This window comes from Rhincodon typus, chromosome 13 (assembly GCF_021869965.1).
Source record: "Rhincodon typus isolate 14 chromosome 13, sRhiTyp1.1, whole genome shotgun sequence".
NCBI classification, from domain to species: Eukaryota; Metazoa; Chordata; class Chondrichthyes; order Orectolobiformes; family Rhincodontidae; genus Rhincodon; species Rhincodon typus.
The window spans coordinates 51,164,730-51,192,679 of NC_063344.1; the positions used below are offsets into that span (position 1 = coordinate 51,164,730).

At 39.5% G+C, this 27,950-nt stretch overlaps 1 protein-coding gene across 3 annotated transcripts in view; it reads left to right on the forward strand.

The window, feature by feature from the left end:
• epha4a (eph receptor A4a) overlaps positions 1-27,950 on the forward strand; it is a 99,626-nt gene that overhangs the window by 53,069 nt on the left and 18,607 nt on the right. For 2 of the 3 annotated variants that reach the window (XM_048604329.1, XM_048604328.1), the window contains exons 6-9: positions 14,594-14,718; positions 15,317-15,476; positions 16,065-16,176; positions 27,759-27,823. In XM_048604329.1, the coding sequence (XP_048460286.1) occupies positions 14,594-14,718; positions 15,317-15,476; positions 16,065-16,176; positions 27,759-27,823 (462 nt within the window). Of the gene's footprint in view, positions 1-705; positions 882-14,593; positions 14,719-15,316; positions 15,477-16,064; positions 16,177-27,758; positions 27,824-27,950 lie in introns of those variants that run through there. The other variant, XM_048604330.1, reaches the window with a different exon arrangement.

Consider the following 27,950-nt stretch of genomic DNA (forward strand, 5'->3'; position numbering starts at 1 on the left):
TTCAGTGAAGCGAGCATAACTCTGCAACAAGCTGGCCATCTATCATTACTGGCAGTGAGGTGAAGACTGTTTTAATTGTTGGCCTCAGTACAGAGTTGAGTGAAAATCAGGATAGGATTAGGAGAGGAAAAATTTTAATCATAGCAGTGATGTACAAAACCTTGAACATCAAACCTACTAGAATACTGTAATGTGGATTGAATATTTAACAAGAATTTATTGTGCTTATTGCAGAATTTGCTTTCCATCGTTATTAGATCAAATGCAATGCAAAAACTTGACGTTATTGACTTAGTTTCATACCTGCTCACTATAACTATTAAAGGAGGTAACATGATGAAATTTGAAGTATATGCAGACATGTATCAAGCCATTGATCAATCTGGGCTCCAATATATTTACCCTTGTAAGAAAGCATACAAAGTTCCCATGTGTAGTGTTTCAAGGCCTCTGCAGGAAAATGGGGAATGATTTTGTTATGTTTTTACAGCGCTTTGATAAATGTGTTGACAGGAAACTGTCTCAACAGTCTTCGCAGAGTTTGACAGTTGCAAGAGTCCAAGGTTTTTTCAGTCAAACTGACCTAAAACTGAATGAGGCTCCAGCATGGCTTTCAACAGCTAACTTCAGAGCCAGCCAGTGATGTATCTTCAAATACAAGTAGGAAGAAACATGAACTGGTTTTATAATGTTCATTTCTTTTAGGTCAGATCCTGAGAGATAAAATGCTGTGAGCCTGCATCTTCGTGCTTGTGACAGAACATAGTTTTGCATTGTACATCCCGAAACTGGCTCAAAGATTCTAATCTCAAGAGATCCAAACTGAACAAATGACAGCAAAAGTAGTGACCATATTTGGAAGAATAATGCAGTAGTGTAGTTTTTTATGTGAACCTTTTTTTTTCACACTGAGAATGGTGTTAGAACAATTTGAGTGCTAAGGCACTGCATAGCATGGAGTAGTACTTTTGTTTTCATGGTCTAATTTTGAAAAAATGTTAATCTTGTATATCCTATGCATTATTTACTGTAGGTTTGCCCTTCCTCTATTTTCTAAAGCATGAAAATTTAATGTATACTTGAAAAAGTTAATAAATCTCATTGTCATCACCATCAAAACTGCCGCGTATCCAAATTCCAATCATCAATGTTAACTGGTTTTAACTAATTGGATTATTGCGATTATATGGGATTGAATGTCCTCAGCACCATCGCTTGTGAAGCTAAGGAAGTGCAGCTCACAAATCTTCATATCCTTTGGATGAAATCTTTATTGTAGGCAGCTAACATGCAGATGTGGAGCTGTTTTAACTTCATGTATATCACAAATCTGGAGCATAAGTGGTATGCCATTGTGCAAATTAAAAGTAGGCATTCTTGAGGAAGCAATTGCACAATGCTTGGATTTAACAATACATGCAGAAACTGGCATGAAGCATGGACCATTTGGGATTGTTGTGGATCTCATTTTAGCAAATTGGGAATAGAGCTGTGAGGGGACAATTGCACTGTTGGGGGTGGGGAGCAAGTTTCATGGGGTTTTGTAGAAGGGAATGGCAGTAACTTTTTGTTTCACTGGCTGCCTGTAAACAGCATCCTGGGTGTAAACAGGAGAGTGATCTCAGCCAATGGAAACACAGCTGACATCTACAATCACAGTAATCGGATGTGAAGTGTTCTTGGCTTTTTACAGTGTTTTGTGCAGAGTCTGTGTTAACGTGATGCTCATTGTCCCATTATGCACAGCAGTTAAGGTGTTGACCGTGTGCTTGAATTCATCAGAGATCCATCTGCTGGTGTATGAATTCAAGGCATTTTTGCATTACTGATTGAATCCCAAATGATTGAACCTTCATATAATACTTCCACTGTCGTGTAAGCAATCTGGAGAATGGCCCCTTGGACAAAAAAGTCTATGAAATTGGACTTGTGAGATCTGGTTGACCGTACAATTTAGCACATATTTGGGGATTATTCACAGCAGAGCTAGATTTTGATAGACAAGGGCATCAAAGGTTATGTTGGAGAAGGAAAGGGGTGTCCGTAGGAAAGTGGATTTGAGACCACAACCAGATCAGCCATGATCTTGTTGAAAGGCAGAACAGGCTTGAAAGCATGCACGGACCATCTTGCCACGTTCCTATATCTTATGAAGAAATTGAAGCAAATGTACCAATTAATGAAAGATTGCACTTTAAGATATTATGCCTTTGATGTCATAGAATTAACTCTGGATGGAGTAAAACAGAAACCAGCACCTTTTTAAAGCATTGTGTCATTGAGTCATGGAATCAGATCCACAAATTTTGAGAGAGTTCAGGACTGGCCTAGTTTGGTAGGAGGCTACAAGTCTCAAGAAATGTGGGGGTCACAAAAATGTTTGAAATTACAGAATAAACATTCTGTGCACATTCAAGTGCTTTTGACCACTAAAAGAATGCTACAAGTGTCACTCTCTCCTCTAGTAAAATTTGTCTTACGGTAAATATTTGATCTTTCTTCGCTCCACTGCCTCATGTCTCAAACATTCTTTTGAATCATTATAAATTTGAAATGTTTTGCAAAATTGATTTTGCAGAGGCACATAAACAATAATTGCAATAACAGGGATAAACTGAACATTTTGGTAATTTGAAATGAGTTGAAGTTAAAATTTATTTTGTATAGCTGAAATTAGCATTCTGATTCCCTGCATTGAATTCTTTGAAATACTATCTTCCAAATAACTGATAGAGAAGTTTTAATAAATTTTATAACAATATTATCCTAAAGGGATATCAAGCAGTTCCATAAAGTGGGTATAGTGAAAAGGCCATTTTCAATCCAGAAAATGTATTCATATCAAACAACGGGATGTGATTTTTAACTGTAGCATTAAATGCATTTACTTTATATGCCATTTATTTAATATGCTATAGAAGGAGTATAAACTTCTTTTGAACAACAAATTCAGTTTGGTGTTTACATATGCTTTATAACCATACTTAATTATAATTATAATCTTGAAAATTTGCAGGATGAAGATAGATTGCAAAATAAGACTTAGCTGTATTTAAATATGCATTGTCAAAAATTAGATGAGGTAAAGATTCGAATTAGATAAGACATTCCTTTGCATTTTAGCATTGACGAAGTTGTGAAACTGATATACCTGCACAGTGTTTTACTGCATGTTTACATTACTAGTGTGTTGGTAGCAAACAAACTGTGTAATTGGGCATTGCTCCATTTGCCAGAGGACTGTCCCTCTAATAACAGCAGGCTCACCTTTTTTTTAGCTCACTTTAAACACTGGCACCACATTATAGAGGTCAGGGAAATCATTTTGCTTTTCTTGGTCTGCATGTAACTTCTCCAGCCATCACTTTTGGGAATAGCTATAGTCAAACCTGCACTTAGACATATCCATTGCAAATGGCAATTCATCTATTACATCGTTGTCATATCAACTTTGAGGGGCAGGGATGGGGTAACTCTGAAAGGAGTGTGATGCTTCTGCAGTATATTTCTGTGTTTTAAATCAGGTTACAATTTGCTAGAAGCAGATTCAATAGTAATTTACAACAGGGAAATGGAAAGGAAAAACTTACAAGGCTATGAGGAATAAACATTGGAATGCAAATGATTAGGTAGCTCTTTCAAACAATTGGCATGGCCATAGTGAGCTTAATGACTGCCTTCTGTGTGGTATGGCTGTATGAAAAATAATTTGTGTGGGGAGAGAGTGGCAAGAGTTAGGGAGGGACTTAACTACGTGAATGTAGTTCCAGGCACAAGTCAGGAGTGTGATGCTATACTCTCTCCATTTTCTTTTGGGTGCAGCTCCGACAAGAAGCTTGATCCCATTCAGGACCAAGCATCTCATACCATTGTTACCCAAACCGCAGACTTCAACATTTGTTCCCTTCACCACCAATGCACAATATGAGCAAAGTGTACCATCCACAGTATGCATTACAGCAATTCACGAAGGGCCTTCCAAATCTGTGACCTCTACACCTAGAAGCAAAAGGACAGCAGATGCAGGAACACCATTACTAGCAGGTTCGCCTCCAAGTCAGTCACTATCCTGACTTGAAACCATATCCTGCCATTCTTTTTTCCCCCCACTGTCATTGGGTCAGAATCTTGGAAGGCCCTTCCTAACAGGCCTGTGGGTGTCCTTGCATTCCAGAGTTTAGTGGTCTAAGAAGGCAGCATGCCACCACCAACTCCAGGACAATTAATGATGGATGATAAGTGCTGGCCTAGCCAGTGATGCCCATGTCTCATGAATAAGTAGACAAAAATTCCTAAGTTAACAGCGTTCAACATTATTAGGAGTGAAATTGGACACAAAGCATGTGGAATTGCTCTTGACCTTGTACAGACCTACCATTATCCAGTTGCATTGACTTCAATCTGACTCGATTGGATAGGTAGTATTACAGTTATTAGTTGATTTAATTGTTCCTAATAAAAGCCAATTTGGAGAATATGGATTCTCAAGTTGATATTGCTGCAAAAACAGGAATCCAGCTTTCTGGTCACAGGACCCTACAAAAATATAAGTATCTATCTGTTAAGACTGTAGAAAGTTTGTCCATATAGTAAATAAATTGTGCAAGTTTTGCTCAGCTGCTCAACGGACTATTTTCAATCTGATGACTAGAATGAGGGATAGGCTACAAATCATCATTTCTAATTCCCAACTTGCTAAATTTAGAGGAAGAACAAGAGTCTCCTTACAGTTAGTGAGGGGAATCAAAAGGACCAGTTGTAAGAACCACAATCTCTTCTGTAATAGGAATGAGACCTAAGAACAGGGGAGGCAATGGCCTAGTGGTATTATCACTAGACTTTTAACCCAGAAACTCCGATAATGTTCTGGGGAACTCCGGTTCAAATCCTATCATGGCAGATGAATCTGGAATTATGGGTCTAATGATGACCATGAAACCATTGTCAAACGTGGGAACAACCCATCTGGTTCACTAATGTCCTGTAGGGAAGGAAACTGCCATCCTTACCTGATCTGGCCTACATGTGACTCCAGACCCACAGCAATGTGGTTGACTCTTAACTACCCTCTGGGCAATTAGAGATGGGCAATAAATGGTGGCCTGGCCAGAGACAACCACATTCTATGAGTGAATAAAAAATGGGTTTCTGGGAGCGTTGCTGAACAAAGAGGCCTTGGAGTGCAGATTCATAGTTCCTTGAAAGTAGAATCTCATGTAGACAGGATAGTGGAGAAGGTGTTTGGTATGTTCGCATTTATTGGTCAGTACATTGAGTTGGAGGAATTGGAGGTCATGTTGCAGATGTACGGGACATTGGTTAGGCCGCTTTTGGAATACTGCGTACAATTCTTGTCACCTGCTATAGGATGTTGTGAAACTAGAAAGAGTACAGAAAAGATTTACAAGGATGTTGCCAGGGTTGTAGTGTTTGAGCTATAGGGAGAAGCTGAATTGGTGGGGCTGTTTTCGCTGGAGCGTTGGAGGCTGAGGGGTGATAGTATAGAATTTTATAAAGTCATGAGGGGCATACAGTGAATAGCCAAGGTCTTTTCTCCAGGGTAATGAAGTCCAAAACTAGAGGGCATAGGTTTAAGGTGAAAGGAGAAGTAATTAAGAGGGACCTAAAGGAGCAACTTTTTCATGCAGAGGTGGTGCATGTATGGACTGAGCTGCCAGAGGAGATGGTGGAGGTGAGTACAATTACAACATTTAAAAGGCATTTGGGTGGGCATATGAATAGGAAGGGTTTAGAGGGATATGGGCCAAATGCTGGCAAATGGGATTGGATTAATTTAGGATATCTGATCAGTGTGGATGAGTTGGACCAAAGGATCTGTTTCCATGCTGCACAGCAATGGCTCTATGACTGCAGTAGTAGAGGATGGGATTTAAAAATAAAATTGGGACAAAGCTTTAAGTAAAACAAAACTGTGAAATCTTATGACATTCTATACCTGCAAACACATGTGACAAATTTATACTTCAGGCTACTAAACCAAATGTGAAATTTATAATTCTCCTTTTTATATAGGGATGCACGTGTTAGGTGCTAAAATCCCACAAGAATCTTACACCAATGCCCAATTTATCAGGGGGAAGCTAGATAGTGACTGTTACATGACAAATTGAGTCTGAAGAACATCAAAGCTGATTGTAATCCTGTCCTTATTCACTGCCCACATACGAACTCTTTCTCGCATATACCACTGGATAGGTATCACAGCAGAAATCCTGGCAGAAAATTCTATTTTTTTTTTAAGAAAAGCGGAGAAACACCAAAGGCAACTAAACATCCTTACCAGTGATCCTGCAAAGATTTCAAATTGTGCTCAAACCTGCTCCTTTACACAACAGCATTATATCACATATTATCACGTTTACTCACTGCAGAATTGAGGTACATTTCACACTGGATTTTTAAATACAAATTGGGTTTAATTGTAAAAACATAATTAACAAACTCTGCTAATATTCATAAAAACCGAAAGAACTGCGGATGCTGTAAATCAGGAACAAAAACAAAGTTGCTGGAAAAGCTCAGCGGGTCTGGCAGCACCTGTGAAGGAAAAAACAGAGTTAACGTTTCGGGTCCAGTGACCCTTCCTCAGAACGGAAGGGTCACCGGACCCGAAACGTTAACTCTGTTTATCCTTCACAGATGCTGCCCGACTTGCTGAGCTTTTCCAGCAACTTTGTTTTTGTTCCTGCTAATACTCATTGCTGCTGAATGGTCAAGAGTATTGCCAATGGTTAAAACTAAAGTCAGTCACCAGAAGACTTGGACCATCCCCACCCTAACTCCTAACCCACCCTATTTTGGACCATGCCTTCAGCTAACTGCGCCCCCGCCCCTCCCACACTGTAATTCTATTCCTGAAGCCCTATATTCCTACATTTCCAATCTCTTTTGGAAAAAAGAACCTCTTTAAAACCTATCAATGCCCAAAATTGAAGTCCATTTGCTTGACGCCTAATTTTGCTCATTAATATATCTTTGTGAAGAACTTTTGAAAATCTTTCTACACTAATAACGTGGTACAAATGCAAGAAGCTGTTGCAGTGTCAGCAAGAACTCAGCTGAGAAACCAGTCAACTTTAAACTGGGAAATATTTTAAACAAAATCTCCTCCCAATTTTGTTTGATTATTAGCAATGAACGTTGCTTGGAGAATCAGAACATCTCTGAAACAAATTCTTCTCAGCACCTGCTGAATGTAATTAATAATCTTTTGAATTCACCAACACTTCTTCCTGTGAACAGATCAAGTCAGGCTGGAGCCAGACAATTAGCTCACAGTCAAGTTTATCTCACCATACTCTCGTTCCAAATATCTTTGATTTCTTGGTGCATAATGGAAATTTTATTGCTCATAAAAGGCTTAGTGTCATTTGATTGCAAACAGAACAGATGGTGAGATAGTTTCAGGCAAAGAGTAACCACATTTCTCAAAGTACATAGGCATCATTAAAGAGGGGGTTACTGAGTTACAAGCTCAATTTCTTTTTCTTTCGTTCTGCGAAAATGTTTTTGTGTCCAAGTGCACCATTGTACAGCATTTATTTAGATCACAGGGTTCCTAACAGCATAATAAGTAAGGGCTGAATTACAAATTTAACATGTTGCACATGTATGCTAAATTATAATTTAGTCCTTTATAGATGAAATTTATGCTGTACACAGAACTTGATTAAATTTTCAAACTTTCACCTTTAATCATAGGCCACTTTTCACAAAAATTACATTTTCTATTTTAATTTTCAAAACTTTTTTTAGGCAGTAAACAACCTATGCTAAGCAAACACGGAAGAATAAAAGCTGATATGTTTGTGCACTAAGTGCACTCCTTGATGCTGTTAAGAACGTGACGTGGCTGGATAGTTGATTTTGTGTGGATTGACTTTGCATTGGACACTTTGTTGGGGAAATAGTATTAGCAAACTGCCAAAACAGGATTTTCAGCCTTTTTTTTGCTTCATCGGCTTTGTTGGCTCTATTCCAAAACAGATCTGGCCTTGAATTAGTATTCCTCAGGGAGACATTCCTGATTTTACGATTACTATCCTACATTGGCCAAGTAATTATACCTGATGTAGATAGTGTGGCTGTGCAGAAAGGCTGCTTTGCTCGTTTCCTGAGACTGAATGACAGTAAAGACATTTGCTCTCTGCTCTTGTGGCAATAAAGACATGTTTCCTAGATCTTGTGAAAGGTTTAAGGCAATGAGAAATCAATGATAATCTCTGTATTCAAATAAATCTGTCATTTTAGATTTTTTTTTTGCAAACCACAGCTTAAGTTCTTAGAAACGGTTATTTTGTCTAAAGAGCACAGATTATTCATACCAGCCGAGTGCTGAAATAGGTACTGATGCTTTGTTGATAAAAGTTTAACCAGAATTATTTGGACTCCCTGTGGATGACAGTTATTAGCATACCCAATCCATTTAAAATACAAAACAAAAAGCTTTCCTGTTTGGATTGGCTTACACATTTGAGGTGTGCATGCAGAAACCCAGGTAACAGCGTACCTTCAAAGGTTAACCTGGTAGACTTGTTTTCACAAGCAGTATTTCTGACCTGATGTGTCCTTTAGCAACCACTTGACCCTGCATACAACAAATAGGAAAACAGGTTAACCAAACAACCATTAAGGCATTCCACACTTAAAAGATTAAGGAGTTTTAGCCTAATCAGTCCCCATCTGCAGATTTTGGGATGTTTACCTCAAAAAGAGCACAAAAAATGTTTGGGGTAACTAGAAGCCCCCATCAGATTTCCTGATACAGTACTACTACTACAACAACAACAACATGTATTTCTGTAATGGTTTAAATGTAGCAAAAACATCCTAAGGCATTTAGTTTCAGATATCACAGAATTATTACTATTATTAATTTGAGAATTAGAACCAGGCCCAGGTTTTCCTTTTTACATGATTGAATTGGTAGTTGAAATGACCACTCATTTTGGAAACAATTGAAATTATTTTGTATCTTTAATATTACTTAGAATAATATTCCAAGCCTGAATATTTGGTAGTGCTTTCTAGAAATAAAGTTGGATTTTACAGCCCTCTGCCGGGTGTGTTGTTTCTGCAATAATATATGATTGATGGCTCAAACATTACCTTCCTGTCCACTCCTGACACAGTCACCATAATACAGTGGGTGGCCAAAATCAGTACTTCACCCACTATTATAAAAGACATAATGGACAACTGAGCTCGTTAACAAGTCAAATGGTCTGCATATTATGTTGCCCTGCTGTAATGCAGTTGGTGTGGGGGTAGGCAGATGTGCAAAAGTGTCAAGGCCTTTATTTTTAAACAACTTTGTTAAAAAGATGGGAATGAAAGAGAGAATATTGTTCAGGGTGTTCCCTGTGAGCATTGGGGGCCCCCCACCTTGAGCCTCCCAACCTGGATTCCAAAACCCAGACCCGCTATCCCTCCCCTATCTAAAACACCCTGACCCACCTCTTTATAGTAGCCATTGTCTTCCTTGTTCTAGTGACTCCCTGCTGTCACAGCAGTGCCAACTGCTGAGTTCTGGGAGAATGAGAGATGGCAGATCCAGATGGCAGGACTTCCTCCCTCTGATAGATGAAAGTCCACTCTCTCTTCACTGAGACCGCTGGTAGCATGCTGTCGCTGTGAGATTGCCTTTTTTTTAAAGTCAATTGGTTCAAGTCAGCTGGTTCACAGCCATCTTTTCTCCAATTGTAAAACTTGACTCGTGTGCAGTATATAGTGCTTAAATTCATTTAAGTTATTCAAAAATTCATTGCTGGTTCTATTTTTCCCTGTTTAAAGCATTGCAACAAATACGAAGAATGTTCCAGCAATTCAGTAGATACATGTACACATGAAGCTTTTAGGAACATTTGACTTAACTGGTTTCCTCTTTTTAAAAAAAAAAATACGCTGATTCTTCTCCAAAGGCTCGATTGATAAATAATTTGTCAGAATTGGCTCAATAGTGGCACTCTTGCCTGAGTCAGATGGATTTTAGTTCAAGTTCCACTTTGGAGACTTGAACACATGATCTAGGCTGACACTTTAGTGTTGTACTGTGCTGCTGGAGGGCTCAACATCCAAATTAAGTGTGAAACCAAGGTCTCGTACACCTTCTCAGCTGAATATGAAAGTGCCCAGTTGCTGCACAGAAAAAAGCAAGGGCGTTCTCTCACTGTCCATGCCTGTACATTTCCTTTAAATTGCACCTATGATGGGTCATTTTGACCACTGCATTTCATGTTAGAACAATAACAATGCTTCTAAAATATGGCATTGTCTGTAGTTTGCAGACTACCTGTAAAAAAAAAAAAAAAAAAATCTTCCCATCTCCAAGAGTGACTTTTGCTTCCCGGCTTAAATGGAATAGTTGTTTCCCACATTTACTGACACAATCTTAAACTGATGGATTAAGAATCACATTTTGGTGGCTCTTTAATGCTGATATGTTGGGTCCTTAGACTTGAGCAATGTATGAAGAACAATGCATTTACCATCAGCTAAACTCATTAAAAAGAATAAAGTATCTTTCTGTTATGACATGCAAAAGATATGTAAAAATTAAGTTTTTCATAAATAATGATTTATTTGTTGGACATTTTAATAATCATGAAATTAGGTAAGAGTGGGGTAGCATGGTGGCTCAGTGGTTAGCACTGCTGCCTCAGTGCCAGGGACCCGTGTTCAATTCCACCCTCAGGTGACCGTCTGTTTGGAGTTTGCACATTCTCCTCATGTTTGCGTGGGTTTCCTCTGGGTGCTCTGGTTTCCTCCCACAATCCAAAGATATGCAGGTAAGGTGGATTGGCCATGCTAAATTGCCCATAGTGTTCAGGGATGTGTAGGGTCAGTGATTAACGATGAGAAATGCAGGGTTGCAGGAATAGATTTGGGTAGGCTGCTCTTTGGAGGGTCGGTGTGGACTCGATGGGCTGAATGGCCTGCTTCCACACTCTAGAGATTCTGTGACAAAAGCAGCAGCATAATTTGGAATGGTTCTAATAGTGTTTAGAAATAGCCTTGGGTTTACTTGCACACTTAGAGTGATCAAAAACGTCAGTCACTTTTGGAGCTCCGCCCTGTGTTGTAGGTAGACAATATGTAACAGAATCACAGAAATCAACTTAAGATACAGAAGACATTACTAAGGAACACCAGTTAAGCAACATGAAAATTGCTAAAACCAGCTGTTTCTAGCCTTGTGATGTTCAATCACAGTAAAATCCCAAATTGTTTTATACTTTCCAGTGTCCCCAGAGGTTCTCAAATTCATTTTTTGCTGATTTGTTTTGACGTGATTGATTTGAGAACACAAATGGCAGTGCTTAATTGTTAAAGATAGCCATAACACATTAGAAGTACAGATGACATATTTCGACCAAATCTATTTACTGGAACAGAGCAGCAGTTCCAGCAAAATGATCAATGGGTTGTATTCCTTGACTGAAAGGTGCAGTAATAGATTAACTCCTTACCACTTGGTTTGTAGTCGGTTCAGTTCAACAAATTGCAATACATTTAGAAACTGGAACATGTAATGAATTTGTGATCTGACTTTAAGCAACATTTTTTCCAACCTTGCTATTTGATTTTATTTTTCTCAGCTCGGTTAACAAAAAAAAATGCACTCTCTAATGGTTAAATAATGAGAGACAGCCAAACAAATATTGAAAATGCAGCAGTTCTTTAAAAACGTGTCACCTGCAAATTGCTTTCCAGCAGAGTGCTTTGTTTTGATATTTAGTCGAATCAAAGCTGACTCAAGGAAACATTTGTAGTAAGGTGCCATGTTTCTCTTGGCAGGCCATAAGTCTCCATTACCAGATTTTAAGAAAATACCTTACATTTAATGGAGAGAATTGGCAGAAACAAATCAACAGTACTTTGCTTAGTAGAAGTACATTTTAATACAGGGATGTGAAAGCCACCTGAAGATTAATGTTTGAAATTGAAAATAATGTCAATTCTATATTTCCATTTTGCAAGTAAACTGCATGCTTCCTCGGTCATTGTTACAGTAAAGTTAACTTGAGCTCCAATTCTGTATTTCCAGCTAAATGGAATAACATTGTTCTTGCAAAGCTCCATTAATCTAATGTTGGCTCTTGAAATTGTCCCTCACTGTGCATAACCTGTAGTTTCAGTTAAAATATTGTTGACGTGAATAACCTAAACTGTATTTAAAGTGAAGTGTTAGCTGCTGTTTAAATCCACTGAACTACAAGATGAGTCTACTTGGAATAACACAAACCAGTCCAGCTTTACCTGTTCTAAGACTCATCAATTTAGATTTTTTTTTAAAAATTGATGCTGGACAGACTGCCCCAAAGTTCAGGGATTATCCACTACTTTCTCCCATATCAGGAGTAGGTTTTCTGGAATTCAACGTCTAGAATCATACAACTGACCATTTGTGAGATCTGCCATGTTCCCATAAAGTCTGGTTGCCAACTATCCACTGTCATTAGTGGTTTTACTACTGCAAAAGAAAATATTTTCAACCATAAAAATGAAAACAGTGATCTAAGTGTGTTCCAGAATTTAAAAGTGAATTGTTATACATTTGGCTGTATTTGTTCACCACCAGCAATAAGGAGCCAGTTTTGCAACTGTTTCTATCTTATTTTGGTGTCTTTAATGGATCAGTTGTTTTACTTCTGTACATTGGTCTCTTAGGCAACTTCAACTGGTTCTGATTCTTGAATATCTTGAAAATTAGTGAACAGAACTTGCCACACAGAACAAAGCCGTTCTCCACTACTGGAAATGCCAGTCTCCAGCTAAGGACGGCAGCAATAAAACTGTTGAGGGTGTAGAATAGCAGGGCATTGAGGAAGTGAATGTAGTCAAAGAGTTTGCTCACATCTGGGCAGAGTGGAAGAGCATTGGATACAACAAAATGAACATTCCAAGGCTGTACTGCATTTTAATAAAATGTAACACAAGAAAGGGATATTCCAGCCAGCAGCTAATTGTCATATATCATCAGCTGAGATTTTACTTCAGACAGATAATCTCAGAGTAGATTTCATGCAAGAGATAGGAGGTAAACCAGAAGAGGAAAGAAATCCATTTTTGCTATAACCAGATGAAAATACAGATTTCAGTGCCTCATTTTTCGCATTTGATTTCTGCTGCATCAATTTTATTCCTGTCCCTTCTCCAGGCATTTACTTTTGACTGAAGTGTGAGATTTTGGGTACTATACTATGACTAAATGGCTAATTTTCGGCAGTGAAATTCAAACATGAAGTCATCACAGACAAGCCTGATCCCTAATAGTTCCAGCACATGTCATGTGCTAATGAGCAAGGTTTGGGAACGGAAATTGATTTTCCTTTTTCTTAAGCAGGATATTTCTGTTGTTGTTATAGTTGAGGTAAATATTTGCTTGAAAGCTATCCACCAAAGTACACGGAGATAATTCTCAACTTGAAAATGTATAAGTACATTGATAATGGTACTTACAAGCTATAAAATATTGTCTCCAAAACACAGCAAAAGTTACAGATTTCTATTACTATCTGTAATGTGAATTCTGTTGATTAACAATTGCTTGGTTGGACTAATATTTTTTTCACCACTATGCTTTTGATAAGACTATGCCAAGAATATTTGGTTTAGGAAGCTCTAACAATTGTTCTGTGTTTACTTCAGTCTGAAAGTAGATGAACTCTGTTCAAGTTAGAGAAATTGACTTCAATGCCAGCATGCTTTTGACGAAAGACACTGTGGCTCTTAGACTAATGTTGTTGGTCCTGATCAATCTCTGTTCATCAATACATCTAGTGATTCTGACAACGGGCTAAACTTCTTCTGACCAGGAGAAATCAATTTGCAATCAATAAAAATTCATTTGCATGAGCTACAGGCAGCCATGTTGGTAAATTAACCTGTGAATGGGATTCTCAGGTAGACCACATTTTTAAATGTAGGACTATTGTGGCAGTGGTAGTGGCACCACCTCTAGGTCAAGAAGTCCAGGTTCAAATCCCACCTATCCTGCAAGTGTGTCATAACGTGTCTGATCAAATTTTATTAAAAATAACACATTCTTAAAAGAATAGCATGTTATATTCTTTTTTAATGCAGCCCTAGTTCTGTTCCCTCTATTAAGGCCTGATGACAACATCTTTAGATTAGGTATGTACAAAGATTCCTGAATCGCAAAACATCTGGGGGGACGACAACATGATGTGGAGTTTACAGATTAAATCTGTTCAATAGCACTTCCTGTCTGGAAACCCGCCCATACAACAAAATATATTTTTAAACACTTTCCTTGTAATGAAATTATTTACTTTTAAAAATTAAATTCCTCCACAATGGTTAGAGCGTATAAAGGATTAACTGTATCAAGGGATAGTAAGAACTGCCGATGCTGGGAGTCAGAGATAACACGGTGTGGAGCTGGAGGAACACAGCAGGCCAGACAGCATCAGAGGAGCAGGAAAGTTGATGTTTCGGGCTGGGACCCTTCCTCAGAAATGGGGCTCCAGCTCCACACTGTGTTATCTCTTAATTGTATCAAGAGTCTTTTCTTCATAAGTTGGTTAACTGGTGCATTTATTCCACTCAGCTCCATCTTCAGTCAGTCTAATACAAGCAAAGGAAATAACAAGACATGGAGTTACATTGGTTTGGCCAGAACCTGAGCGACCAAATGGTGTAATTCTGGAATACGAGATCAAGTACTATGAAAAGGTCAGTGGTGATCAACATGTGAAACTGTCATTGTTGTAAAGGAATATTGAATAGTACAGGGCAGAAAGAGGCTTTCTGGTCCATCAAAGCTCTTTCGTACTTGCACACCTAGGATCTCTGGGGCTATTAAATGTCTTTTTCCATTCAAAGTTCTTAAGTTTCAACTTTCCTTTGATCTTAACAACAAAGTAGCATCTAACAATACACTGTTGTTTAATAAAGTCATCTCTATCATTTGTGTTTCCATTATAAACTGCAGGTTGTGTCAGTAAACTTCCAACTGGTATTTACAGTTTAATAGCTCTTCACTTGAACAACTCCGGTTATAATGTAGATTTCTTGTAGCTGCCTTTTCTGCATTGTCCATTCTATACATCTTGTAAAATCAGTCTTTACAGAGACCGTGTCTTCTAGTTGGCTTTGTCCTTATGAATGGAGCACTAACAGCACACTGAGCAGTAAACACAGGACATACCCTTTCTTTTCTAATATGTGCATATCCTGAAGACAAAGCTTGAGTCTTTTATTCTCAATGTGAGTATCAGCTCATTGTTTTAACTGTTTCCCTTCTAACACAGTGATTTATATCTTTGTACAGGATCAGAATGAACGCAGTTACAGAATTGTTAAAACTCTCTCAAGGAACACAGAAATCAAGGGTTTGAACCCATTAACAGCCTACATGTTTCACGTTCGTGCACGAACTGCTGCTGGATATGGTGATTTCAGTGCCCCATTTCAGTTTATAACAAACTCAGGTATTAAGTAGTTCAGAAATCGTTTGTCAGTTACATTGATATTCTTCAACAGTTTGAAATTTAGATTTAAACATTTTTTTAATTGAGTCGGGTACGGATCTATAGACAGCATCCGTTCAATACTTGCTCAAAAAAACCTGATTATATGACCCTAGGTGATGAATGCCAGCAGGTTATTCAGCTATGCAAGCATCACAACTGAAGTTAAAACTGCCATCAACCAATAAGCTGACCTGGATTTTCTGGCAGGGATTTGTGAATAGGTAGTGGTAGCTGAACTATGGCTGCTTTGTTCTCATCTCTTTAGCTGAGGGAGTTCAAGACTAACCTTAAGTCTTCTACCCTTGCTCTGGAGGAGATCAGTGTAGCTTAATACAATAGGCCAGAGTTAACCTCTGACAGATGAGGATATTCATTTCTCAACAGAAGGACCTAATGTATTAACGTTTAGTTCAGTTCAATTTCTAACAGCAGTGCACCTATAGATAAAGTGTCTCTATAATTATTATGATGTTTGACTTTGTGTCGTATGATGAGATCAGATCTGTAGATTAAGAAACTCGTGTACCTTTTTCTGTTTGTGTCCAGCTCCATCAGCTATCATTGGTGATGGTGCCAGCCCCACTGTTTTACTTGTGTCTGTGGCTGGCAGTGCAGTTCTACTGGTGATATTGATCTCAGCCTTCGTTATAAGCAGAAGGTAAGACTTGATTCTTTATATGCAGGGAGCAAAAAAGTCTACTGCATTTGAAAATTCAGATCTTCCACAGACTTGAAGGTGTGAGCATTCTCATTACTGAAACCATTCACGATGAAATAACCCTTTCCCTCACTCTGTAGTATTGACTCCAGCAGCAGAGAAAATATACATTCTCATGCGCCTTGTGATTTGAGCCTCGATTCAGTGGCTTTGCTTCTTGCCCAGTTTCTCATGGAAGATGGCAGTTAGTGGGATTATAAATGAGGAAGAGCTCTGGGAGGCCATTATATCACCACTGCTCCTGAATTAGAATTGGAATTGCAAAGCAGAAGTGCCCTTGATCAGGACTTAAAAACATAGACTTATTGCTCAAAAGTTTCCTCAGATTCCTTGTCACAATTTAAAGGATGTTGGAATCTCTGGACATTTTCAAAGCTAAAAAATAAACAGTGTTGTGGCAGTCTCTGGTAATGCAGTACCAGTCAAAATAAACCATGGAGAGAGGTGAATTTTAAAAAAAGACAAGGTCAGGTATGTTTGAGATCATCTTGACTCCTATCAAAAATAATCTCAGAGCATGATGAGTACATTACACTAATGGGAACAGCTGTAAAAGATGTAGGGTGTTCCCACAAGGGGGGCTCATTGCCTGGTCTCTGTTAGAAAGCTGATCTGAACCAGAAAAGTCTAAAGATACTAAATTGGAAGAAACGGTTTATATCACAGGATTGCTTTCCAGTGATCTTTGTGGAAAGATTATTACTACATAAATTTGGAGAACAGGATTGTATTTGTCTGAGGTCCCCCTTCCACTTCAATTGTGACCAATTTTCATGTATGTGTCAATTTATGAATCTTGGCGGGAAGTCATTGTGGATGGAAAGGCTAAATCATAGAAGTGTTACGGCACAGAAGGAAGTCATTCAGTCCATTGAGTTTGCACCAGCTCTTCAAGTAAGCATCATTACCTTGTGCCAATCTCCTTTTTCTTTCCCCAATATCCTTGCACATCATTATTTCTATGCAGTAGGCAAATTGCTATCTAATTGCTACCATCTTGAATGTCTCAATTGAACCTCCTTCCACCACATCTCCAGGCAGTGCATTACATACTCTAACTATTCTCCCTATAAAAAGATTTTCCCTTGCATCAAACGTGCTCCTTTTGCAAATCGGTTTAAATCTATGCCTCAAAGATAGCAAGAACTGCAGATGTTGGAGTCAGAGACAATACAGTGCGGAGCTGGAGGAACACAGCAGGCCAGGCAGCATCAGAGGAGCAGGAAAGTTGACATTTCGGGTCAGGAAGGGTCCCGACCTGTAATGTCAACTTTCCTGCTCCTCTCATGCTGCCTGGCCTGCTGCGTTCCTCCAGCCCCATACTGTATTGTCAAAATCTGTGCCTTCTCATTCTTGACTTTTTTTACCCTCAGCACCAGTCAATCTAGGCCAGTAATGATTGAAAAATCCCGTCAGATTTCCTCTGAGCTGCCTTCTTTCCAAAGAGAACAGTCCCAACTTTTTCAATCGATCCTCATAACTAAAGTTCTTCATCCCTGGAACCAATCTTGTAAGCCACTTCTGCACTTCAATGCATTCACATCTGTTCAATAAATTGACACCCAGAGCTACTACTATACACTACTCCAGCTGAGGTCTAACAAGTGTCTTACACAAGATCAACATCACCACCTTGCTCTTGTATTTGATAGCCAATGAGTAAAGCTGAAGACTGTTTTAGTAACTGCTCTGTCCACCCATATTGTTACCTTCAATGATCTGTGCATGTATACACGGGTCCCTTTGCTCCTGCTCTGCCTTTTGAACTTGTACCCACTATTATAGTGTCAGTCATTTTGTCCTTACCAAAATGCATATGTGACAGTAGATTTAGTCTCAGCTTGATCATCTTCTCTATTGGTGTGTACTGGTTGTTGTTGGTTGTTTTAAGGGTAGTGTGTTAGTGCCTTTAGATTGGATGCGAAAAGGAGAGAGAACATTTTTAAAGCTCAAATTTTATGGTAGTAACGTGATGAAACTGCTAGTGTTTGTCATTTTTACTGTTCTGAAACAAAGCGAACCTTATGGCACAATGGTTGTGTTCCTAACTCTGGGCCAGCTAATTCAAGTCTTACCTATCTCAGATGTGTTGTCACACGTCCAGGAGTTGATATAAAAATATTTGTTTCAAATTCCCCTCAAACTTGCAGCATATTCTGGAGTCACCATGTGCCATTAGGTATGGAAATCCAGAAAATGCTATCAGTTACACTAAATTTCTTCAGAGTGAACCATTCACAGGTGAATAAATTCATAAAGAAGTAGACCGTTCTGCCCATCGTCTGTGTGCTAACTGAAAAATAGCTAACCAGCCAAAATCACTTTTAGCTTAGGTCCTAGTCTTGTAGCTTATGGCTCTACTTGTACACATCCAAGTACTTATTAATGGCAGTGAGACTTTTTTTTTGGTTTCTCTGTCCTTTCAGTTGGCAAGTTGGAGTCACGACCATTCTCATTTCAGTTTTCACCTCAACTCCCACTGGTCCTTTTAGCTATTACGTCACATCCATTCTTCTTCAATCTTGGCAACATCCTCATAAATCTCTGTATCCTCTTTAATGCAATCAGACCTGTCCTGTAACGTGATGATCAGAACTGTACAGTACCCGAGATGTGTTTTATATAGTTCTAGCCCCATCGTCTTGCTTTTGTATTCTTTGGCCAATAAGGATGGAGGGGTGGACTGCTTGCCCTCCTCAGGATAGTCAGTAGCAAGCCAATGGACCAGAGGAAGCCCATGCTATAACCATTAACTTGGTTGGGAAGGCTGAAATGCTGGAGACTTGATCTTCTGAAAATCATTGTGGCGGAAGTCCCAATCTGATTGAGGGGATAAGATTCCAAACGTTACCCTCCAAACGTAGTACCAGATTCACTTCCTTCTCACTATTTTAATAAACAGGTCATCCAATTTCCAAAACTTATGGTACAAATGTGTGGATAGGGTAATTCGGAGGTCAAGAGAGATTTTAGCAGACCCTATTGATGCTTAGTTATTTACTTAGAGTTGGTGTGTGGGCACTGAAATCACCCTCCATTTTATGCGGGTGCGCTCAGGAACACAGAAACAGGAGGTGGCCATTCTGCCCATTGAGCCAGCTCTGTCATTCAGTGCAATTGTGGCTGATCGAGCATTGAGACATTTTACCCACTCCATCTACATAACCCTGGATGCCACTGGTAATCAGAAATCTATCAGTCAATCTCCACCTTAACCATACTCAAAAGATTGAGCTTCATTTCACAATCCTCTGAATAAAAACATAGAAATATAGCAACATAGAAGATAGGAGCAGGAGGCGGCCATTCGGCCCTTCAAGCCTGCTCTGCCATTCTTCACAATCATGGCTGATCATCCAATTCACTAGCCTAATCCTGCTTTTTCTCCATAATGTTTAATCCCATTCGCCCCAAGTGCTATATCTAGTCGCCTCTTGAACACATTCAATGTTTTGACATCAACTACTTCCTGTGGTAATAAATTACACAGGCTCACCATGCTTTAGGTGAAGAAATTTCTCCTCACGTCTGTCCTAAATGGTCTACCCTGAATCCTCATACTGTGACCTCCTGGTTCTGGACACACCCACCATTGGGAACATCCTCCCTGCATCTACCCTGTCCAGTTCTGTTAGAACTTTGAGTCTCTGAGATCCTCCCCCCCCCCCCCCCCCCCCCCAACCCGCATTTGTCTGAACGCTAGCAAAAATAATCCCAACCTAGTCAATCTCTCCTCATACATCAGACCTGCCATCCCAAGAATCAGCCTGGTAAACCTTCGCTACACTCCCTCGAGAGCAAGAGCATCCTTCCTCCAAGGAGACCAAAATTGTACGCAATATTCCAGGTGTGGTCTGACCAAGGCCCTGTATAACTGCAACAACACATCTCTGCTCCTGTACTCAAAACCTCTCGCAATGAAGGCCAACATACCATTTGCCGCCTTCACTGCCTGCTGCACCTGCATGCTTACCTTCAGCCACCGGTGCACAAGGACACCCAGGTCTCGCTGCACACTCCCCTCTCCCAATTTACTGCCATTCAACCAATCTGCCGCCTTGTTTTTGCTTCTGAAGTGAATAACCTCACATTTATCCAAATTATACTGCATCTGCCATTGATTTGCCCATTCACCCAACCTGTTGAGATCATGCTGAAGGGTCTCTGCGTCCTCATCACAGTTCACCCTCCCACCCAACTTGGTATCATCTGCAAACTTAGAGATTTTATATTTTGTTCCTTCATCCAAATCATTAATATATATGGTGAATAGCTGGGGTCCCAGCATCGGTCCCTGTGGCACCCCACTAGTTACTGCCTGCCAATTTGAAAATGACTCATTAATTGCTCCTCTTTGTTTCCTCTCTGCCAACCAGTTTTCTATCCATCTCAACACATTTCACTCCAATCCCATGCGCTTTAATCTTGCACATTAATCTCTTATGTGGGACTTTGTCAGATGCTTTCTGAAAGTCCAAATATACAACATTGACTGGGTCCCCCTTGTCAGCTCTACTCGTTACATCTTCATAGAATTCCAACAGATTTGTCAAGCCTGATTTCCCTTCATAAATCCATGTTGAGTCTGTCTGATCCTGCCACTGTTTTCTAAATGCTCTGCTATAAATTTCCCCACTACTGATGTTAGGCTCACTGGTCTAATCCCCTGTTTTCTCTCTATCCCCCATTTTGAATATTGGAGTGACATTAGCCACTCTCCAATCTGCAGGGACTGTTCCAGAGTCTATAGAAGCCTGTTAGATGATCACCAATGCCTCCACTATTTCTAGAGATTTCTTCTCTGTCTTGGACCTAAGTGACATCCCCCTTATTTTAAATTTGTGCCCCTTAGTTCTATACTCCAACCATAGGAAACATTCTACCAGCATCTACCCTGTTTAAATATTTTGATTGTGTACCAGTTCATAGTTGCCACTAAACAGTCTCCTTGGCCCTGAAAGAGTAATTATTTGTTGAATATTAATTGTCTCCATTATAATATTAAGAGAAAATCTAATTCCTTGTGTGTGTATGTGCAAATCATTTGTTTTGTCACTTGAACAATTTATGTATTAAAGTGCTATGAGATTCAGGGTTTTTTTTTTAACTTTCTGGCATGCTTTCTATTTCTTAAATGTAGTTGGCTGCTTAGCCTTGATGACAAACTCACTGACAATGCATGACTGGAGATCAACTTGATTAAGTACAAGATTCAAACTAATAATGTTGAGAAATGGGAATGCATGCCACAGAACTGACTAAATCTTTGTGGGCAGCTTTCCTTGAGCTCAGTGGAAAGCTTCCTTGTTCCACCTCTGACAGTAAAGTTGAGTTTGTTATATTTCGGATTCATGAGTTTGCATGGAGGTGTTCATGAGTAAATTCTAAATGGTCACTCTCACTGCTTTGTTTTGAAATCTAAAGGTTTTCTGCCTTCTGTAAACCTCCCAGTATTGTCAAAACCAGGGAAGCCTTCTTAAAGCAATGCATTGATCCCTTAAGTTTTTCGGAATACTCTGCATTTTATTGGTAAAGATATAATTTTCAAAAGTGCAGCTTTGATTATACTTCATCATGGTTAACAATGAAATATCTGGGAGGTTTCATCATATGTAGTAAGATGTTACGAATAATAATTTTAGGGCTATTCTAACCTGAAGAGCTTTTTCGGAGAGGGAAAACGCAAAAGGTTATCATCAGCATAATTCAGCGAGATATCTTTATTAAAAGCTAGTGTAATAGGAACTAGTAATGACAAGGACAATGGCATAATTTCACATCCATTTATATAGATGATTTTATTATTTAAGACAGAATTGATGGCATGATTCATTAGAATTCTAATTATGACTTCCCATCTAAAAGCACTGAGATTCATTGAGTGTAGAAGATGTTAATTCTGTGCAATAAATATCGTCCTTTCCAATCTTTGATGAAGAGGATCTGGTGATTGGCTCTCTGCGGATCACCTTTCTCAAAATGAAATATCATATCATTGATATTTTTTACTGAAAACTGTCAGTTGACCAAATAATCAGAGGCAAATTTCCCAGTGCAGAGATTAATATTTGTACTGGGTTCAGTTATCTTAGGTATTTGCTAGGTTAACTATCGTTTATAATAGTGCAAAGGAGCAGTAAATCTGGTGATAACAGGCATGATTGTGAGTTGCAATAAATCAAGGAGAGAAATCAATTGAATTCTGTCTTTTAAAAATTGCTTGTATTTAGAGTACTTCAGTGCTGTTTACCTATTGTCAAGCCAACTAATCTGTCAAAATCCAAAAATTGACAGCAGCACTAATCTGTAATAAGCCAAGAAAGAAACAAATGGGAAATGTTTGCAAGACTGTGGGACGAGTCAATAGTGGAATAAGTAATAGCATTAGACAGGGACACTCTAGTGGTAAACCAAGGCTGCGTTCAATTTTTGTTTAAAGTGCACAGGCAGATGTCTTGTGGACTGTTACTTCACAGGATGAGATGATGACAAAAATGTATGAACTTAGTTCTGTCTGTTTTTGGCAGTTTGTTCATGTTTAAAATGGTGAATGCTGGGATTTGACAATTAGTGGAAAATAGTGACATGTTATTACCAGGAATTGCTACTTGATCCCTGAAACACAACAGGCAGTGTAATTATAGGTTTTTCCTGGAAATAACTTTAGATGCTAGAAGTCTTTCCCAAATAGCTCTTTGGGTGTGGTGGTGTGGTGCCTTATAGTTCGGTCAGAGCCCACATTTCCATTACTGTATGCACTTTTGTTCATGTTTTAATCTGGAGTTATGGGTGATGTTGATAGAGGCTCCAAATATCTTATTGTCATCATATCACTGACCAGAATCTCTCCTGAACTCACGTCCTACCATTGGCATGTTTTGGAGGATTTACAGTTTGATTAGTTAACCTGTTTGGCTGCGTTATTAATGGTAACTCTTTTTGGTTATCAAGTCCTTGGATGGGACTTGAATCCAAAACCTCTGACATGGAAGCAGAGATGCTACTTTGTGTGCCACAATAACTCTATCATAGATATATTCACATCATATGGATTGCAGTGGTTCAGGATGACTACTAACCATCACCTTCTCAATGGCAGTTTGGAATGGGCAATAAATGCTGGCCTTGTTGGTGATTATCACATCCAATGAATGAATATTGGGGGAAAAACAAACAAATGAAATCCTGATATTTGCAGTAGAGGAACCAGTAATCATGATGCACATAGGTACCAATGTCATTGGCAAGACAAAGGAGATCCTGCATAATCTGTATGAAGAGCTAGCTGCCAAACTAAGAAACAGATCTTCAAAGATTATAGTTTCTACATTATTACCTGAGCAAGGCACAAATTGGCATAGGGCGCATCAGATTAGAGAGAAACGGATGACTAAAAGACAGGTGTAGAAATGGGTTCCAGTTCAACGGGTATTGGAACCAGTGCTGGAGAAAGTGGGGCCTGTACAGACCTGGGACAGTCTCCACCTGAACCATGCTATAGCCAGAGTACTTAGCAACTGCATAACCAGCAAAGTAGTGAGGATTTTAAACTGAATAGTGGGGAAGATTGAAATTAATGAGTAGTAGGCCAAAAAGAAAGTTCAGGAAACCAAGATATGGAAACTGTTTTGTTTAAAAGGAGAGATTATAAATGCAAGCAGTCACTGTGGGAGTGGCTCCTTAACAAACCCCACACAGTAGGGTTGGGTGTAAACAAGGACATCTGAGCAGGTATATTGAACTTCAGCTTGCTGTTTCCATGTCACTGAGCATGGAACAGCATTTTCAGGCACCCTCCATGGGCATGACCCACATGCATCCCTCGTTCATAGACACTAGCATTCTATATTTGCCAACTTCTCCACATACATAGGGCACCAATTTGAGCCACATGCTGAACACTAAGGAACGTCAGAGCTGCATTTCAGGACACAACTAACTTGGGAAGACTGGTGCAAGGGCATTCTGCATGCAGGGTCAGGCACTCAGTCTATGGATTGGGCCAGGCTGCATCTCGGGCTTGCTCCCTTACTCAACACCTACTTGCATGCTTGCAGCAACCATGGTGTGCCTTGCCGTACCATACCAGTTAGTGGGTTAGCGCTTCACTGAGAGCTTAAAGGCCATATCAGTACTGCTGTATTGATGTGCTCTTTTGCACAGATGCATAAACAGGCTGTTCAGTAGGAGGGATCTGTCCAGGGCAGGGGGACTACTTGCTAAAGAGCATGCCAAGCTGTTGATCTAATACTTACAGCTTGTGTCAGCTATTGTGTGACAAGTACACTTGCATATTCATTCAATCAAATGGCCGTGTCAGAAAACAAGATGGGAGCTAGTCCTCAGTGCAGTCTAGTGGGGCACTGCTGTCGATCGGGAAGTGGATGCAGAGACCAGTGTGGGCATCATTGAGGGTCACTGGCACAGTTCAGAGGGGCAAGGAGGACTGATGAAGGCCAAGTTTAATGTGGTGGGTCTCAACATAGAGGCAAGAATGGGTGGAAATAGCCTGTTGAGATAAAGGGTACAAGGTGGCAGTGGGAGGGTGTCTGGTGACCAGGTGCAGTACAATGTTGATGATGTCCACCACAACTGGCATTTTCTGCCATCGCTTGTCATTCTCTAGATGCTAACTTCAAACCCCAAAAATAAATGGATAGGACAACTCCCAGGGTGGAGTTGGTGTTAGTTTGTTGGGCGAAAGCACAGGATCCACATCTGCTGGACATGAGAACATTGAAGGGGAAAATACATAAAACATGCACTTGCTCCAGCTATGTTTAATTTCCAATTAAAAAGTGATTTTTCACCATGCCATTGGTGCTTGAAAATTGAAACATTGGCATCTGAATGATGCAGCTATTAACAGCAGTGACTTAAGAGGTGAATGCTGGCCAAAAGCAACCTGTAACTTGTGAAACTTGTAAATGTTATGGGGGGTGGAGAACATCACTTCATCATCTGTGATATAGGCATTACGATGGCCTCCGCTGAATATAATGAAAAGTTGAATGCTTGATGTGGGTCTGGGGTGGAAAGGAGGTCAAAGAGTAGAAGGCAATTCCTCTCTAATATAATGTGTTGGCCACTCAGCTGGCACGGCACCTTCAGCAGGGATAGCAAGAACTGCCAGTGCTGGAGTCAGAGATAACAGTGTAGAGTTGGAGGAACACAGCAGGCCAGGCAGCATCAGGGGAGCAGGAAAGCTGACATATCGGGCCGGGACCCCCCTCCATAAAGAGGGGTCACCACTCGAAAAAATTAACCCAGTATTAATTGGGTTAGAGTACATTTCGGCAGAACTATTCTTTTCAAATTTTCACATGTCTGGAATATTTTACTAAGGATAGTGACAACTTTGAAAGGTATTCAAAATCATGAAGGGTTTTAGTTGAGGAAATAGGGAGAAACAAATTCCAGTGGTTCAGGGCCATTAAAAGAGATCATGGATTTAACATAAGTGGCAAAAGAATCAGGCATTTGAGGATTTTAATGCAGCAAGAAATGATGATCTGGAATGTACAACCTTGAAGGGGTGCTTGAAGCAGAATCAGTAATTTTAAAAAGGGTACTGGATAAATACTTGAAAGTGCAAAACAGAAACCTGCAGGATATGGGGCCAGGTAGAGGAGGAACATGTGTGGAACTAAGGAGTGATTACAGGATAAATAGGTTTCTTCTGTTTCATTTTATGTTTCTGTTGTTTTCTGTGATCTCAAAATGCAAAATGCAGTTTGTAAGGCATTCAGCTAAACAGACAATGACTTTTCAAAATTTAATTGCTAGTTTCTGTTGAAATAAACCTCTTGCAACCACTGCAGCAGTATGCAACTTCCAACGACCTTTAGCATCTTAGGATTTTCTCACTCCTAGCTACTATCAAATGAGTTCTGTTGGAGACTTTATTATAACACTCCTCGTACCCAGTTGAGTTAGCTACCAAAACCTACTGATGCCTTTGGAACTGTGCCACAATTTAAGATCTTGAAAATCTTTGAGAGATGCCATGTTTAACAGCTACAGTAAGATGGTGTGAAAAGAAATGTAATTGCGGTTGGAATAAAATATACTTCAATGTTGTGACTTATTCATGCTGCTATTACTAGCTTCACGTCTACAGCTTAATCATTAAAATATCTGATTGCACTGAATGTTATCAGTAAAGCACATCTTGTGTCTGATAAGTATAAATGATTTCATACAAATAAGTATGATATCTTCATGAAGTAGTATTTACTGAACAACCCATTGAATAAGTAAATGTAAACATCATGCAAATGCAAATGATTTTCTGAAGAAGGGTCCAGGCCCAAAACGTCAGCCTTCCTGCTCCTCTGACGCTGCTTGGCCTGCTGTGTTCATCCAGCTCTACACCTTGTTATCTCAGATTCTCCAGCATCTGCAGTTTCTACTATCTCTGATGCAAATGTATCACTGCTTATCAACATCAATCTGGAAATTATTGCATTGCTGTTTATGGGAGCTGCTCATGTACAAACTGGCCACAGAATTTCCTTCATTAAAACAGTTGTTTAACTTCACTGCTTTAAGGATGTCCTGAGGTTGCTGAATGTACTACGTAAATGCAAGTCTTTTCATCTTCGGACATCCAATATTACTCAACTGTTTTGGCTCTTCATTTTGAAACAAACTCTCCTTGCAAAGCTAACAACATTAACTTAATTTTGTTGAAACTTGATTAATGGTTTAGAACTCCTGATTCCTTTCATCAATTATCTACTATAGAATGTATTTGAGTAATTAATCCTTCATCAATGTGCTACATCAATCAGAAAAGCAGTAATCAATGTTAGCTCTTCTTTTGTCTTAGAGGCTTGGCAATGTCATCAGCTGTTTACCCATCCCAACTATCTTTTATTCTGTTCATTATCTTTGCTTTTGTGAATGATAATGGAACCAACTACAAAGCCTTGGAGCTTGAAACCCCAACAATTCTGGCACATTGAGTGAATCTACAAATACTATGTTAATGTCCTTTTGTATTGTCCCGCAATAGCCTGTTGAGAATGCCTCCCTCTGTCTCACCTACAGTCCTGCTGGCCTCTCTGACCCCTGCTGCTTATCAAAGCGCACTCTACCTGTGCCCTGTCATTCTGCATAAACCTTTCTAATTACATAATTCAATCTGTTACAAAGACTCCCTTATTCCATTTTAGCTTAGTCCGGTAAGTCATCTCTGAATGTCAATTTATTTTCCCAGTCTGCAACTGGCTATTAGCATTCATTTCCCTTGCTCAATGACTGGCTAATGAGTTCTCTAGCTTTTTCAATGGTTAATGATACTCGGCAGTGTCATGCCTCAGGCAGAGTTCAGCAGGTGACAGTCTTGCAGGTAGGGACTGGGGGGAGGGCAAGAGCCAGACCTGTAATTATGAGGCAATAAGGTACAATTGACTGTTTGAACAGCAAGTTACGGTGCATTCCCAGCTAAGCAGGTGGTCCTGGATTCTTATTTTCTGCCCATTGTCATTAATCTTCATGCTTTATTCCTGTTCCTGCAGGCGTAGAAAATACAGCAAAGCCAAGCAGGAAGCAGATGAAGAGAAGCATTTGCATAATGGACAAGGTATGTGATAATAAGAGATAACAAGGTGTAGAGCTGGATGAACACAGCAGGCCAAGCAGCATCAGAGGAGCAGGAAGGCTGACGTTTCGGGCCTAGACCCTTCTTCAGAAAATTTTCTGAAGAAGAG